Source organism: Tenebrio molitor, chromosome 1 (genome assembly GCF_963966145.1).
Source record: "Tenebrio molitor chromosome 1, icTenMoli1.1, whole genome shotgun sequence".
Classification (NCBI taxonomy): Eukaryota; Metazoa; Arthropoda; class Insecta; order Coleoptera; family Tenebrionidae; genus Tenebrio; species Tenebrio molitor.
This window is the reverse complement of record NC_091046.1, coordinates 46,730,249-46,746,887: the sequence shown is the minus strand read 5'-3', so window position 1 is coordinate 46,746,887 and position 16,639 is coordinate 46,730,249. Positions and strand designations below refer to the sequence as shown.

Sequence of the window (16,639 nt, the reverse complement as noted above, 5' to 3'; positions counted from 1 at the left end):
ATTTGGTCAGAGATATGCAACCAGCTATACACGATGTATATCCCGTTGCATACCTGGAGTTTTTATTAAACGAAAAAATGTTTCTTCGATTTTTCTCTTCACGATTTGATGGAAATGCGTTTTTGTGCAGTAATAAAACAGTTTTGAAGTAAATTGAAGGTTTTATTGACTGCGGCTTGTACAGTTCTTTTGATAAAATGAAAAATATCAAAATTCCTAACCTCTAAAATTATACTGCGATCAGTTTTGTTAAAGCGAACATAAAAAATATATAAATTGCATCTTGTGTGCCTCATCATTAACCAGTAAATATATCATTCTCCGAAATAAATAAAATCAGTTTCAACTTTAACATTAACATTAAAATTTAAAATTTTAACTTCAGTCGAACAGCAACTATTTGTTCATATATTTACTAGCGGGAGTAACGATAGAAAAGAATTCAATCACTGGACGCGTTCCACATTACAAATCAGTACTGTCCGGTTCCTTCCTGCACAGGTTGACGGGCGGCGGAGGCGGCGGCTGCGTCGGCTTGTTCAGACTCCTCGGCGACGGCGGCGTCTGCATCAGGCTGTCGCTGAGCTCGATCAAGTTGCCGTCCGACCTGGTGCGCACATGACTAGTTTTCTGATTGCCGTTCAGCTTCTCCCCCAGGTCGCCCAGGTCCTCGTTCGACTTGCTCGCGTCCGATTTGTCGCCGGTTTTGGTCGCCTTCGGCGGCAGCCCCGGCCTGCTGTTCGAGTTGATGTCGGCGAACTTGATGGGCTGGTGGTGGCCCAGGAAGCGCTCCTTCTCGGCTATCTGGTTGTCGTGGCCCGGCTGGAACTTCTCGTTGCGGTTCTGCACGTTCACGTAGCTCGGCTGCTGCTTGTTGGCCACGCTGTAGACCGAGCACTGCGTCCGGTGCACGGTCGGGTCCATCTCCGCGCTTGGCCTTTTGTTGAGCGACGCGGGCCGCGCCGGCACCTCGGGCTTCGCCGCCGTCACCTCCGGCCGCCGCAGTTGCACCTCGCCCGACTCGGACGGCGCCGCCTTCAGGTCGATCCGGATCGAGGAGCTGCGGGTGACCGTCGCGTCGATCGACCGGGGCGCCGCCACCGGCTTGGCTTGGGGCGCCGCCGCCTCCGCCATCACCGAGTGCGTTAATGTGGTTTTGAAGTTTTTGTTATCACAAGCGTTTTGTGCGAGGATCGGCTGTACGGGTTTGGCTTTGGACACCTGGACTGGGGTCGCCGGCTCGGTGATGACCTTGTGGGCGACCGTTTTGCTACTATCTAAACTGACTAGAGGCGCCTGTTTGGCTGTCTCACTCTTGTGCGTTTCCTCCTGGTGGTTGATCCTGTCCGTGTTCACCCCTATCGAAGTCTTCAACTTGGAGCTGTCTTTGGGTTTCTGCGGCCTGTTGAGCGTCGAACTGCCCGACGGGTACGACGCCGACATCACGTTCTTCTCGTTGTGCACCAGGTCCTGGTCGGTCCTGCTGACGACGCTGTTCGGGGGTCCCGGCGCCGGCGTCTTCTTCTTCCTGGAGCTGGGCTTGGGACTCTCGGCCACGCTGATGTTCTCGCTGCTAACGCTGAACTCCACCGTGTTCTTAATGAAGCCGCCGTCGTCGTCCGCCCACGAGAACGTCACCAGCTTGGTCACCTCGTCGGGAAACAGCGTCTGCACCTCTTTGATGAACAGCTCCACCAGCATGTTGATCGCCGCGCAGTTCCCCATGTTCACCACGTCCCCCTTGTCCCACAGGAGGTTGGGCGCCACCACTATGGCGATGTTGGACGAGCTCATCTTGTTCTGCGGGTGGCGCGACAGCTCCGACAGGAACTGCATCAAGAACGAGAGGTTCTCGCGGTTTTCGCGCGGCAGGTTGGCTATCAGCTGCTTCACCACCTCCACTCTCTCCGATTCGGGCCGCTGCATCGACTGCATCCAGTCGTTGTACAGCTGGGAGGTGAGGAGGGGGTCGGGTAGTTCGCGGAGGTACATCTTGAGGGCGCTGGCCAACACGTGGACGTCCTGGTACTCGGGGATCAGTTTTTGCGAGAAACAGCCCGAATCTATGGACGATCTTAGTCTTTTGACGCGGGAAGAGCCGCCGGCGATGCGGAAGAGGCCTTCTTCGTGGAGGCCGTGCCTCATCAACAAAGTTATGCAGATTTCCAGCGGTAGGGCGATTCTTTTGTTGGTCACCCTCAAGTGCTCCTGGAGGGGAATGCCGTAGACGCGCTTCACCGAACTATCGCCTAAAAACAAAACAAACCGTAAACATTGTGTTTTTTTTCCTCTTCGTTCCTCCGCGCGCAACCCACTGCAACATTTCTTTTTCTTTTTAACCCAGAGGACCGCAACAATCAAAAACTTTTTTGACAAATTACAAAAACAAACAACAAACTCTCTTTTTATTTGAAAATACGATAAAAAAAACCACAAACTGAAATAAATGTATGTAATACATTGCAAAATTTACTGCAAAGTAAATATTTAATGCGAAACCGCAGATATTTATATCGACATATTGATATTTACAACATGATTCATCTCTTTTTTTAATAACACGCACAAGGATAATTCTTCATTTCTTCTATCTCACTTCCTCGCAGATATTTTGACAGGAACAAAAAACAAAGTTGCCACAAAGAGATTCGAATAATTTCGCTCTTTGTTATAAATTTCTTTTAAATCAATCGCAGTTTAACCAAATTTAGTTTGAAATTCTACCACCAAGCAGGGTTGCGTGATGGCGCAACCATTACCGCTTATCTCTACTCGCAACTTATTTGGAAATATTTATCTAAATGGTTATTCAAATTTAATACTTCTCAGAATACATTTTCCAAAAATAAAAAATGACAGACTGGCCACGACTTTACGATCTGACAGTTGGTCAGACTGACCTGAAGTTAGCCACCGTCATGACAGCTGTTCAAGTTTGCGTCAACAGTTACACCTACCAATTTGTTTTTCTAGCTCAGGAATCACATCCTCTAGGTGTTTTAAGGCACTATCATGATAAGACCTTTGGCATTTCAATATTTGCAACATGTAACCGGCCAATTCGTTCTCTTTGGCTAACAAACTAAACATCTCGTGGGCCAACGCGTCTCTGCTTTGTTCCACTTTATAGTCCGCCTCTTCCATGTCATCTCTTAAAGCTTCTTTTTTCGTCGCCTGAGGGCACATTCATTAAAAATCTGCCAATCCCACAAAAAAAAAAAACTTACATGATACCTATTACTTGCAGAGTCTTTGTCTAAAATATACTTTGAAAGGTTGCGCTTTTGTTTCAAAATATTATGGAAGTCAGTGTCTAGTAGTGTCTGCAGAGGGGTGCTGACGAAATCCTCGACTTGTTTTTCCTGGTCGGCATATTGCTTGGCGAGTTCTTGTTGCGCGTTGCCACATTTTTTCAAAATGGTACAAAATAAATCGCCAGATAGATCTTGCAAATCACCTTGTTCGTTTCTCCGCGTGCTCTGCTCGAGAAATACCTGTGCTAGGTGATGCTCGGTGCACTTTTTCTAAAATCTGACGGTTAGGAGTGTTCACGAAGGGCCAGTTTGACTTACGATTCGCTTGTCGATGTCGTTATTCTGGCCAGAGTGCGGTATCCTTTTGACGATCGCGGATAGTGCCGTTCGTAGGTATTCGATTTTCTGATCAGCCACTTGAAGTTCTTCATTGTTCAAAACTTCGCTTTTGTCAGCCCTGTAAAAATCATCTCGGCGTCAATCAAGAGAATCGCGAGTTGTGCGTCCGATAATTGGGTTAATTTGGATACAATGGGATAAATGGGAGCAATCAGGCGATTATATTGTTGGTTAAATTGTCGCCGTAAAGGAAGGTGGAAAGGGTGGAGGAGGTCATAACCTCAAAATTTTTGACTGTCGTTCGTTTGTTATTTCACAACAAACACGATGTAGACGTGTTGATAAGAATGATATGGATTTGGGCGATTGATTTATTGGGAAATTTGTCGATTGTGACGGGGCTTGGGCGTAACTAGGAAAAAAATACCTAAGGAAAGTCTGGTCGGCGAGCTGCTTGACCCGGAAGAATTGCTTCTTCATATTAATTTATCGAGACGATTGTGCTTGAAAATCCTGTACAAAAACCGATAACACAACACTAGAAATTAGCTTTTACGTGATGAGATCATGTTATGATAGAGAAGGCAGATATCACTTTCCATTTCACGTAAACAAAAGTGTATTTCAACGGTGACTTTTCACCGGATTGCACCAATCACGTCACGTTTTACCTTGTTGCATTATTCGCAGGAACCCGAATTGATAATTACGCCAAAATATCATAAATCATCGTCGGCAACACCGAAAAAAAGACCAACACGACCACATCACTTTCTATTACTGGGACACCGCGGCTGGACGATCTCGACACGAAAATGGTCGGGTCCGGTCGGTGCGCGCTCTGATTTCGACCGAAATTAACAATTCCCCTGCAATTTCGCACCGGAAAACGGAATCTTTTCACGCACGCGACTTTTCCGATTCTACGACGGGATTCACGGCCGCCCCACCAATACCGCAAACCGAACGGCGCGAAATTTTGAACGGGAAATGTCACCGCTGTCATCGGTGGTTCACAAAGGTGTCGCCCCGCAAACAGATAAGAATGCGCAAACAGAGACGTTCGATTAGACTGTTTGCACGGGGACATCTCTGTTTGCACTTAATTATCGGCGGCACCTCATTGCAGACCGTACCTCATCGAGTATTTGCGTCAAGTATTTTAACACTTCAATGGTACCAACTGTGCATGTATAGCGGGTGATCAGAGGTGATCACTCGATTTGTCGAACATGCGGGGTGTACGTGAAAAATATCTTAATTGTCGTCAATTAAAAGCAATTTCTGAGAGCTGTTACGATTTTCTAATTTTCAAGTGATTGGCGATTAAGAGGTGCTTGACTCGTCAAGAAAGCATTTAATTGCACCTAATTTGCTCGGTTTTCGTCGAGCTCTGCTTGGTACTAATGGTAGCTGAAATTGGGACAAAACGAGTCGATTTGTTTGTCAACAAATACCACAATCTTGTACTTAGAGCAGCGCGATTTATCCATATTTTACAAACATTTAGTTACAGTTGGCACCACCGCTTGCTAATGTCACCAAGTGCACAAATGTCAAATTTAATTTTAAATCGCCAAATTACGATGCGCTCTGAAAACCACCACGAATCTGTGTTATCGCAGTCACTCACAAAAACGCCCACAAGTCCTCATCCACCCAAACTTTGTATCCTTGTGATCGTCGATTATTTCTACAAGAATAAATTTGGTCGTGTTTCGAAGTCAGATATAATTAGAAGAACATGTACGAAGTATTAATTATTGTAATTTCCCATGTCCTGGGTTATCAGACCTTGGTTCCGTATCTCTTTTTCAGAATGAAAAACACTGCGTAGGGGAAAGTGGATGGTTTTGAACCCAAATCTACCGTCCTGCCATCTATCGACAACATTCTTACTTGTGTGACGTTTGCCAAAATGTGACAGTTGAAGCAAATATTCTTGAATTTTCTCCACTCAAAATGGTAGACCGATGTGTCAATGTTGTCTTTGTGGGCTTGTCATTTTTTTCAACTTTATTTCTTTCCAAGACCACGAGCAACATCGAAGTGCGTGACCCATTTTAATCTGGAACATGTGGGTGGTACCCGAGCGTTTGCGGAATTAATTTAATTGTTTGGAACGAGCAAAAAACTGACAAAATTTTCTTCACGTTGATTTCTGTACTGCTTTTATGACCATCAGCAACGTCCAAGTTGAAGATTTTTTTAAATCTAGACCAAGTGGGTGGTTTGTTGTGGCATTAATGCAATTGTTTTCGGGGAACGAACACAAATATTTGCTGAGCAACTGATGATAATGATGATGACAACGGGTGTCCAAATCACCATACAATAATCGTAGGTGTACCAAATTTGCCTTTCGCAAACAGGTCGAGTATTAATTTCTCCATTGTGAAATCAGAAAAAGTAAAGCATGATCTTTACGGAAGTCGGAGTGGGAATCACAGGATGTTGTACCAAACGGATTCCGCCAGGAGTCGCCACTTGGACTGTTGTTACTATTACCAGCGTGCGGTTATTCGTGATAAAAAGACAACGAATAGTTTTGACATTCAATTCAAGGAAGAGGCTCGCGTGCTTTGCATTACACTGTTAAAAAAAATGGCAGAGTGGAGACGCACCGGCGAAGGGCGCCCTCTAGCCCGTTTCCGTTTCCTGCGCCGCCCCCGGTCAACCCCGACCGTTGTAAAAATGACGACAATTAGAAACAATCCCGTCACCTGAATTAGTGGCTCCAAACGCACTTAATTGTACGTAATAATCACCTCTGATCGGTCGGAGTGAGGCTACGACCACGAGACGGCAGCACCGGTGTTATAAAACCATTCGCAAGTAGAAATTTCAAACCAGATAAACAATTGGAACGAAAGTGAATGGTCGTGCCAGTCCGAAAACTTCATCAAAGAACAACAACAACAATCGGTCAAAATGGCATTCGACAGACGCCTCTTCAACGTCATCCTCCTGGGCCTGGCCTTCATGCTGGTCTTCACGGCCTTCCAGACCATGGGCAACATCCAAGTAAGTAGTAAAAAAATCGCGCGCACGTTCGCCACCTTTCGAAAGTGGCGGATGGGGGATTTACGGCGAGACTCCTGAACTTGGAGCCCATCTCAAGTTCAGCGGTTGAGTTAATTGGTGTTTTCGCTGCGGACGGAGCGACGCAAAGGTCGTCCGGTGCTTGCAGATAGTGGAATTCGCACACTCCCACTGCGAGAGCGAGAATGTCTTCCGGTGTCTCGAACTCTCGATGTCGGGAATACAAATTTTGCAATTAGGAGAGCGCCGCGGGCCTTGAGTTTAATTGAAAAATTATTGCGCTGCTCGTTTTCGGCGGACCCGAAATGCAGCACAGTGAAAGTCTGCAAAGGCGACGCCAAGATTTGCGCTTTGTGCGGACCGAACGGCCATTCTCGCGCATTTTTTTATTAGATCGCTCTTCTAATTATTACCACGAATATCTCAGTCTTATCATCGATATTATCCGTGTTGATTGTATCTCAATTAATATATTTTAACAATGGATGAGATGTTTATTTGTTTGCTCTATTTTGTAAAGATAAAGTAGATTTTTATCGCATCCCTTTACAATTATTGTTTATTGAAAATCGCCGGAAAATTGATACTATATAAAACAATAATGTTTTATCCACGTCATAAAACTGAAAGTTGCAAATCCAGAATAATAAACGATTAAAAATGATTCTTATCGACACACTTTAATTGCGACTAGGATTGTTTTTAGAAAAATTCATTCATTAGAAACTCTAGTAGGTTTTGATAAAATTTCAAATGTCAAGAATGACAGATAATTGACAAGTTGGTCATGCGATTTTCGTACTCGAGCAATAAATTTAGAAGACGTTCACTATCTTAAAAGTGTGATAACCTCGCCGTACTTTCATTATGAAACTTGTTGAAGCTATTGACAAGATAATAATTAAAAAAAAAACAATAAAATAAACGTCTCTACTAAGGTTACATCTAGGTGCTCCAATCTGCAGAAGCTGCGAGATTCGCCCATGCATTTGCCACAAGACTCAGATCTGAACGTATTGCTGGCTGCTCCATCGGCAAGTCTCTAATGGAGAAAAGCTGTACAAAAATCCTATAATATTTGACTCCTATGATGCTGAAACTTTTTTGATATGTTTAGGTGTGCCGAAAATAACTGTAATTTGAGATGTCCAGATTTCCTTACAGAAGTAGAGAACTTCCAAATCGAGAAGTACATGGGCGGTCTTATGATTTACGTGATAGTCCGTGAAGCTGGACACCACGTGATGTGTACTTTTTCCTTTGAACGTGCTATAACGTATTAAAAACCCAAAATAATTGTGTTTATGTCAAAGGAGAGAATAATAGTGTAAAAAAAATTGAATTCTTGATTGTGCTGATTCTGGTGTTGATCTTAACGTTTCCAAGAGATGATCCAATTTCTTTATTTATAACACCGAAATCGATGTCAATGCTGGTGGTATTTCCTCCGTCCACTATCTGTTTTTTATTCGATATTTATTTATCCTTATTAGTCGTTATCAATCAGAGCAAAATATTTATTGATAAGTGTGGATGTTACTGAGAGAAAACATTCCAATTATTTTTTTTTTTATTCGCACATACAACGCAATTAATCTGCAAATGTTTGCCACAAACTCAAAAGTATCAAAGAGTGTTCTCTTCAATAATTTTGATAAGCGGCGTGTCAATCTGTCTTTTTGTTTTTTTAGTTATTAATTAGCAAACGATAATTGCACGAAAGCAAAGCCTTGTCCAAATCTAATCATAATGCGTTTCCCAATAATCTCTTCATTAATATTTTTACGCTTGGTGCGTTCAATGTCACGTGTCGGTAATGAATTTTTATCATTTCCATATTTATTATGTGCGATTAGATTTCGTTTGTTTTGTGCGACGCGGTGCACGCTTCCACGATAGTAGGCACCGATTTCTGTCCCATTTTCCTACGATTGTTGCTTCTGTTTGTAAAGCGTAAACATTTTGTAATTGTGGAAATATTCTGTTGTTCTGCTCCAATCAATCTTTCCCTAATCGACACATCTAATCTGGAAAATTGTAATTGTTGCGGGCGTTAGTTCACGTCTATAATTACATTTCACCTTGTTTTTGGTTCACTGACTCATCAATGAAACTTTTTGATCTAGAATACATTTATAGATTTTCGCGAACAATACTTGTGGGCTTTTTCGATGCAAACAAGCTGATAAGATTCTTGCACTCTGATCAAATACCTTGATTTTGGATTCTGGGTAGTAGTGACGATCGAAATGTCACTCGTAGATTCATTCAGACGCAGATTAATTGGGTAAAGGTAAAGTTGCTCGAAACAACTGCAAAAATATAAAACAAATCTACAGTTTTATGATAATTTTTTATGCAAAAGCAAAATTAAGTTTTGTTTTTAAAATTACATACTTGTTAAATAAATTTTGACAAACGTCACATAGCGATGTTGCAGTTGTTATAGTCTCCAGTGTTGTCATATTTTATATTCATAAACGTACTATTGCGGGCAAAAAAAGTGGGACATCAAATTTCTGTCAGTTTTGTAAATTCGATGTAGTTCAAGCTTTATTGTCATTTTTTTTTGACACTATTCCAGCTGACAGTTTAAAAATTTATTTTATACTCCTATTTTCCTTTTCCAAATGCTCACTTCTTTTGATAAAGGTAGATTTTGATTGGGACTTTGCATTAAATAAATATTCACTACGTGCTTACTTACAACCATTTCCTACAACCTACAATACTTAATGATAACGTCAATCAATTTAAAGTAGGGTTAGAATCAGATAAGGGTTATTTCACATTAAAAGTCAAGACAATGACGTTGATGTCCCACTTTTTTTGCCCGCAATAGTACATCGTAACTTAAATTTGCAAGGTTTACGTTTTGCGAATTTTGAGGTTAAAAACAAGAAAAGAAGAGCAAGACAGGCGTTAAAAATTTCAAAGGCGACTTTGATGGTCACTTTTGGACATACTGCATAAGAGTGAATTTTTATTTTAATGAGATCATTGTACCAAAAAGTTTACATATTTAGCAAAGACGTAAATTGACATATTTCTATAACCTTGAAATTTTTTTGACATGCCTCAAAAAAAAAAGAAAGAATGGATAAATATAGGACCAGAATTAAACGATAAGATTAAGATATTTCGATAAATCTCCAAGGCAATCATTCTAAAAAATTACAACTATTTAAGATAAATATACTAATAACAATTGTGTTGTTATTTATTTTACAATTTACTTTTTAGCAGATTACGTCAACTCCGCCTTTACAACGATTTTGAAGGTTATTAAAATATTACAAAAATTGCCCGTCGAGCGTTTTTGTATTTTTTATTTGTATTAATGTTTCTGCATTTATTCTCCATTTGGATTTTTATTCTCGCAGAGTTGACATTGCCCACTTACATGCATTAGGAATTTTTTAGCAAAACAGATTATTCTGTGTATCAAACTGTGTCAAGACTCGAGGCCTCTCCCTACTAACATACTCCATTTCAACAAAATACTTGATTTTGAAATTTTTCTCGCATTACGAGCCTCGGCGCTCGTAAAAGCGAGTAAAAAGGCAAAGGTGAGAAGAATTTTTTCTCCCCACCAGCAGATCTTTGATCTGTCACCTAGTCGCGAGATGTTATCACCGACATGACTTTGAACCTCCAAGTCTTAATTAAATTTTTGTAATTGTTTAGATTAGCGCTAGCAGGTATAAATAAAGATTACAGATTGACAGGGAGGTGTGTTTCGAAATTTCATCGATAAACTAATCGAATTTTTTTAAAATAATCGCTTACGTACGTCATTATCTCATGATCCACAAGTAATACCATAATAACAATTAATTCTGTAAGGTTGATTCGATCAATAACAATAAATTTCGCAAGCGATAAAATTCCAAAACGAGAAGACCGTAAATCTGGAGGGTGACACCGAAACCTTGACCACAAACGACAAAAATTGTGTATTGCGAGAAAATTGGGTTAGCAGCGTCTCGGGCTATCTCGGAGTCATTGACACAGTTCGCGGCGCTAAAATCTGGATAACCTTTAGCGGCGCATTTTTTCCAAAAGAGTACCAGAACGTTATTCAAATGAAGGCGTGGGACGCGAAAGTTTTCATTTTTTAAGTATGCGCAAAGTTGACATTTCGGTCGGTAATAAAGATCTCGAAGAAAGCGGCTTACTGGATCGGTTTGCGCAATTCGGTCAGTTGATGGGTTTGCGATGTTGCGGCGATAATTGCGAAATCTTAATCGATTTGCAAATGTCAAAACGGGACAGGTTGATTTCGGCGCCATTTTGATTGTGACGTCGCCGCGGTTGAGGTGTGACGTGACGTCACATCCCCGCGAGATAACAAAGGGCCAAAGATAAGGCCGACATTGACTCACTACTGCGACGCGAAACCGAATTAATTTCGACCTAATCCGAAACTGTTTTGTTTTTCTGGCATTGCTCGTTAACACACATGCCAATACCTTTATCTGGATAATTATCGTATTCGTCCTAATCCGTGAAAACAAAAATCCTCGATAAAACTTTCATATTTTCTGTCTTAATTGCATTTTTATGTAATTAATGCTTTTTTTTGGGGCTTTGAAGTCCCACATGATCGATAAGCGAGGATTGAGGCTCACGCAAATAAAAAATGTTTTTGGGACTCCCACACGAGCCAAGACGCTGAGGAATCAGATCGGGGTTTCAGTTTATTGGGTTCTTTTTATAGAACGAGTGAAAGTGTTCGGTTTGTGTGAGCGTAATGTTTTTTTTAATTGTCCTGTCACTCGGACAGGCGTCCGCTGGTCTCGACCTTATCTGGGGTACCATTCGGTAATGGGATATTAATTGAAAGTATTAAAACATTGAGGGAAAGTCGCACCAACAGAAGAGACTGTTCAAGATTAGATAATAAGTCTCGTTAAACGTTAAATTTTGAAAAATGAGTTGAGTCGTAAGGACAAAATACTTCTTATAAGACTCGTATCATAATATACTATTTTCTATGACCAAATAAACAAAACAAGAAACAAATTACCAACTTAATATGTATCCAAAAAATTCAAGCCGTGTTTAAAGAAACTTCCAGCGTGTTGTAATGTGTCGAAAACGTCCGAATGGACATTAAGTCGTGACTAATAATGAACACTCGTATTTAAAGTGACGTTTTACGCACTATTTGTCAGTGCAAAATGTGGCACTTTAAAGGTAGTAGAAAATGGTTATTTATCTTACAGGTGGAGTTTTTGAGCTACCTTAGACCACTGTTTTCGGTGACAGAAGTCAAATTTTAATCACAAGTGAGATAAAATACTCACGAGTGAGTAAATTTGACAGCCGCCATTTAACTTGACATAAATTACTCACAAGTTACTAAATTTGACAGCTGTCATTTTACTTGAATGAAACTTCATTTCTTGGATTTTTTGCAACAGTTGCACCTGTAAGATAAAACGTCGTATATCACACGTGATCGAAATGCCATTATGAAACTCGTGAGAAGTGTCCCACTCGTGCGCAAGCGCACTCGTCGGTCAAAATTCTCACTCTTGTACAGGGTCTCTATAAATGATTGTCGGGTCCAGCCAGCCATGGAAACTTGTCAAATTTTGAATGTGCCGCTTTGTTCGGCAAATAATGAATGTCACATTTTCAGGTTAGGTTGTTGGCTTTTAACCAGAGACAAGTTTCAACTGTGCTTTACTCTTGCTAACATTAATGTATTTATTATTTAATATCAACACCAACAGGGGAACAATTATTGCCCCCATCGTACCGCCACACACTGTACAGGAATTGGTATGAGAACAAATCCAAACAGATAAATATTGAGAACACCTTGTCCCCGTATACCACAATACAATACTTGATATGTACTGCCATTTTGTCTGCTTTAGTGCTTTCACATTTCTTGTTTTATGCTAGTGGTAAATACGACCTAGACTGAATTGTCGAATATGGTATTGACTCCCATTTTTTCTTTCAATATAAATACCAGTGTTTTTCAGGACAAATAAGTCTTACTGGTTCTTCAATAAAATCAAATGTATTCAACAACATAATTTACAACACTAAATAACGATAACAAATAGGTATTTTTTTTATAAAATAGATTGAAAATGTCCCCCATTAACTTCTAAACACTTGACAATTCTTCATTTATTTTCAAAAATATTTTGCAGCATTTCTTAGTTAAGGGTACAGCAACACTGCTATCCACAGTTCCACACACCAATTTTCAAAACATGTAAAGGGGTCTCTACAAATTGGTGTGGATTCTCAGCACTCCAAATTATGAAATTGAGGTGATTTTCAAACTGATTACATTATTAAACACAACTTTGATAATCTGCAGGTTGGAGTTCTTGTACAACACTAATTTTATAAAGATGCAGTTGTACCCTATTTTAATGATTTTGTGACAAGTACTTCGTGGTACACCAGATTGTTAAGATAAACAGGCTATGGATATCTGTAGAGTCTTTTCCACCGTTTCTTTCAAATCCTCGAGTATTTCATCAGATACTGGTGGTCATCCTTATGATTTACCCTTGCTAATTGTTCTGATTGTTAAAAATCTGTTCACAATTCGCTTAATGTGAGTTAACAATCATCTTGAATGTTGTTCAGATATTTTGCTGGAATTCATTTTTACAAACAGATAATTCCCCATTACTAAACCTTCCATTTCGAAATTAAAAAACAACAATGAACGTGTTCTGTTCAACAGAATAAACCATTGTAAAGAAAATAAAGCTAAAATAAAACATAAAACATTAAAGCATAACCTCAAAAATTTTGCCAGTGTATTTACCTCTAAAAGCGGACGTACTTGCAATTTTATTGAAAAATACAGATTTTTGGTGTATATTAACTGTGATTAACTGCGATAAAACGAATATAAGGAACCAAAACTCGACTGACAAACGCAAACGAAACGTCATTCACTAATGTCAGAAGTGACCGTGAAAACGAACTAGAATTTGGCATCGGTTTCAAAAAAGCGGAACAGTAAAATTTTTTTCCAAGGCTGGCTTGACCAGACAATCATTTATAGAGACCCTGTATAATGATGCATTTCTATCACTTATAATATAATATACTATTGTGTATCAAGGCCAAAAAGGGCATCCTTTTCGTTTGAGTCTGGGTTTTGTAGTCGAGGCGCAGCCGAGGCTTGAAAACAGGCGAGGACAAAAGGCACTTTTTGGCAGAGGTGCTCATTAAATTTTTTAGGCAACCGCACGAACTACAAAGCAAAAGACATCATTGGAAAAATTACAAATTTATTTTGTATCTCCTTTTTTCAAATAGTAGATAAATTTATTAATACGTATTAATGATTTTTTTATAGTATTTTTTATCAAGCAACAAAACGAGAAATTTACTGTTTGCAATACAATCACTTATTGACATAATTTATGGTGACAGGACAATTAGTGCGATTATCATCTGCGATGTCTGGTCGCGTATTAAACATTTATTCATCACTTTCGCTGTTGTATTAGACTTTTCTTCATCATTTTCGCTGTTGCTGTCGCTTATATGAACGTTCATTTTCTTATTATGCACCAAATAAGCACCAGAAATAAACGATACAACACTTTTTCGGGAAATAAAATACTTTGGATAAATTTAACTGTCAAATATTCATTTGTTTTCTGTCGGTTTACTCGGTTTTGTCGGTTTCGTTGTTAGCTTACTAACAACAGACGAACGGATGGCGCCATGTCAGCGTCCGAAAAAGTGCGTCCGAAAAAGAGTTACTTTTCGGCCGCTTGGAGTACGTAAAATTATCTTTTCCATTAAGGGTGCCTAAAAAATCTATTTTTAGATTTGTTGTCTCTGCTGCTCCCATCATTCCCATCAACGAAAAATTGTTTTATCAAAAGTGAAACAATTCTGCCTTCTCTTGCAGCAAACCATAATCCGCAGCATAAAACAGGGCGACTCGGACTTTGAGGGCGACGGCTACGTCAGCCTGTCCATAATCTACGCAGTGATGTCGGTGCTGAACTGGGGGGCCCCATCCGTGATCAGCGTGATAGGTCCCAACTTCGCCATGCTGATCGGGGGGATAACCTACGTGTAAGCATCTCGCAAAGCTCGCCAGCATCCCACGTGCTAACGCCAAATTCCAGACTGTTCATCATGAGCTTCCTGATTCCGCGCACCTGGCTCTTGTACTTCGCCAGCGCCGTCATAGGCTGCGGAGCCGCGGTGATATGGACAGGTCAAGGCAACTACCTCACTCTGAACTCCACCCAGGCGACGGTCTCCAGGAATTCGGGTATCTTTTGGGCGCTGTTGCAGCTGAGGTCGGTTCGCAAACTGTCAACACTTCCCGCCTTACGACGCTTCTTTCCGCAGCTTGTTCATCGGGAATCTCTTCGTCTACTTCCAGTTCAGAGGGATGGACATGATCGACATGGACACCATCAACGTGGTGATCTGGACGCTGTCGGGAATCGGCATCGCCGGTCTGGTCGTGATGATAGTGCTCCCGAGGCCGAAGAAAAACACCGACACCGACACGCCGGTGGAGATCCAACAGGGACCCCTCGAGGCTCTCAAGGGCGCCATCAAACTCTTCTTCACCAAGGACATGCTTTTCCTCTCCATCACCTTCTTCTACACGGGTACGTGATCGAGTCCGGGAGGGAACGAAGCTGATTTTTCGTTGCAGGCATCGAATTGGGCTTCTTCAGTGGGGTCTACAGCACTTGCATCGGCGCCACTGAGCAGTTCGACGGCCGCAAAGAGCTGGTGGGCCTGTCGGGTATCCTCATCGGGATCGGAGAGGTGGTAGGAGGCGCTGCTTTCGGCATCCTGGGAGCCAAGACCATCAAGTGGGGGCGCGACCCAATAGTGATCGCCGGATTCGTACTCCACGTCATCAGCTTCTTCCTCATCTTCCTGAATTTGCCGAACAACTCCCCCTTGCAGGACACCCCAGAGGACGCCATCATCACCAGCAGCAAAGAACTCGCCATCTTCTGCTCTTTCTTGCTGGGTCTCGGCGATTCCTGTTTCAACACGCAAATCTACTCGATCCTCGGCGGAGTCTATTCGGACAACAGCGCCTCAGCTTTCGCCATCTTCAAGTTCACGCAGGTACGTTTGGCCGGTCGAGAAGTACACAGGCATCTGTCAAACTGTGCACGTTTTAAATGGGGAATTGTCCAGCGGCGAGAATTGGAAAAGTACAACGTCTTTTTTTTTCAGTCGGTTGCCGCTGCCATCTGCTTCGGCTACTCCACCGCCCTCGTTCTCTACGGCCAGTTGGGCATTCTTCTCGTCTTGTCCATCTGCGGCACCGCCAGTTTCGTCCTAGTGGAATGGAAAGCCAAAAAACAGGCCTTGGCCAAAGGTGTGCATGATAATGCGAGTAGTGAAGGGAGTGTTGACGATTTCGTGCCCAAATAGGTGCGAGGTGAACGAGTATTTATAATTTTTTGTACGTAATATTAAGTATTAACAAGTAAGAAGCATTCCCTTCACTATTGCTTCCGAGAAGCGTCCTAATAATCAATCCGATTTAGATGAGCCAACGACGAAATATTGACGTTTCTGGTGACAACAAAAATGGTTTCCTTTACTTATCTGTGATGGAAAAATTATACTGAGACTGAACAAACTTCAATTTGTTGCCATTTTCTTCATTGGTCAAGATTTGTAAATATGTATATTTTACTGCGCCGTTGTCACAAACTTTTTCTGTAAATAGTGATGGAAGCTGTGATACAAGTCAGGTTTTGGTAATTTTACGGTTGTTATTATCTAATTTTAAAGCCATCAAACATTCCATTGTATATTTTTTAAAATAAAACCTAACAATCCACCATCTTTGACTCGTCACTTCTGTCAGTTACACAACCAGTAATACACCACCACAGAAAATTAAATTATTATGAAATTGTTGTAATTTAATCGGTGTCTGCACATTATTTTTAGTTGTTTCGTCAATTAGCATCAATATTTACGTAATTGATAAGTAATAATGTGCAATCGCA

The 16,639-nt window shown here is 41.2% G+C and overlaps 2 protein-coding genes and 1 long non-coding RNA gene across 5 annotated transcripts; 1 reads left to right on the top strand and 2 right to left on the bottom strand.

Moving 5' to 3' along the window:
- Window positions 1-149: 149 nt before the first annotated feature.
- Window positions 150-4,686, bottom strand: LOC138139426 (SH3 domain-binding protein 1-like). Its single transcript, XM_069059702.1, has 5 exons — window positions 4,021-4,686; window positions 3,573-3,711; window positions 3,228-3,524; window positions 2,958-3,174; window positions 150-2,249 (listed from the first exon to the last, which is right to left on the bottom strand). Exons 1-5 carry the CDS (start codon window positions 4,071-4,073, stop codon window positions 466-468), a joined length of 2,490 nt encoding a protein of 829 aa, XP_068915803.1. The 5' UTR covers window positions 4,074-4,686; the 3' UTR covers window positions 150-465.
- Window positions 4,687-6,422: 1,736 nt separating this feature from the next.
- Window positions 6,423-16,470, top strand: LOC138139442 (UNC93-like protein MFSD11). 3 transcript variants are annotated; one of them, XM_069059731.1, is made up of 7 exons: window positions 14,332-14,409; window positions 14,461-14,714; window positions 14,768-14,944; window positions 14,997-15,265; window positions 15,313-15,740; window positions 15,852-15,996; window positions 16,169-16,470. In XM_069059731.1, the coding sequence occupies exons 1-7, from the start codon at window positions 14,347-14,349 to the stop codon at window positions 16,189-16,191; spliced, it is 1,359 nt and encodes a 452-aa protein (XP_068915832.1). In that variant the 5' UTR covers window positions 14,332-14,346; the 3' UTR covers window positions 16,192-16,470. The 3 variants fall into 3 exon arrangements, with proteins under 3 accessions (XP_068915840.1, XP_068915832.1, XP_068915823.1); XM_069059739.1 differs by lacking the exon at window positions 14,332-14,409 and adding an exon at window positions 6,423-6,617 and having other exon boundaries at window positions 14,545-14,714; window positions 15,852-16,470; XM_069059722.1 differs by having other exon boundaries at window positions 15,852-16,470.
- Window positions 12,326-13,691, bottom strand: LOC138139526 (uncharacterized). The gene is made up of 2 exons (XR_011162323.1): window positions 13,441-13,691; window positions 12,326-13,382 (listed from the first exon to the last, which is right to left on the bottom strand). It is a non-coding gene; the product is annotated as an uncharacterized lncRNA (long non-coding RNA).
- Window positions 16,471-16,639: the final 169 nt, after the last annotated feature.

Excerpts from the sequence above, each read along its gene's own strand:
- LOC138139426 (XM_069059702.1), bottom strand. The coding sequence starts at position 4,073 with ATGAAGAAGCAATTCTTCCGGGTCAAGCAGCTCGCCGACCAGACTTTC. Across the intron at positions 3,175-3,227 it reads CTGCAAGTAATAGGTATCAT|GCGACGAAAAAAGAAGCTTT; the intron begins GTAAGTTTTTTT and ends ATGTGCCCTCAG. Across the intron at positions 2,250-2,957 it reads TGAGCTAGAAAAACAAATTG|GCGATAGTTCGGTGAAGCGC; the intron begins GTAGGTGTAACT and ends TTTTGTTTTTAG.
- LOC138139442 (XM_069059722.1), top strand. The coding sequence starts at position 14,347 with ATGGCGCCATGTCAGCGTCCGAAAAAGTGCGTCCGAAAAAGAGTTACT. Across the intron at positions 14,410-14,460 it reads TTACTTTTCGGCCGCTTGGA|ATTTGTTGTCTCTGCTGCTC; the intron begins GTACGTAAAATT and ends ATCTATTTTTAG. Across the intron at positions 14,715-14,767 it reads ATCGGGGGGATAACCTACGT|ACTGTTCATCATGAGCTTCC; the intron begins GTAAGCATCTCG and ends GCCAAATTCCAG.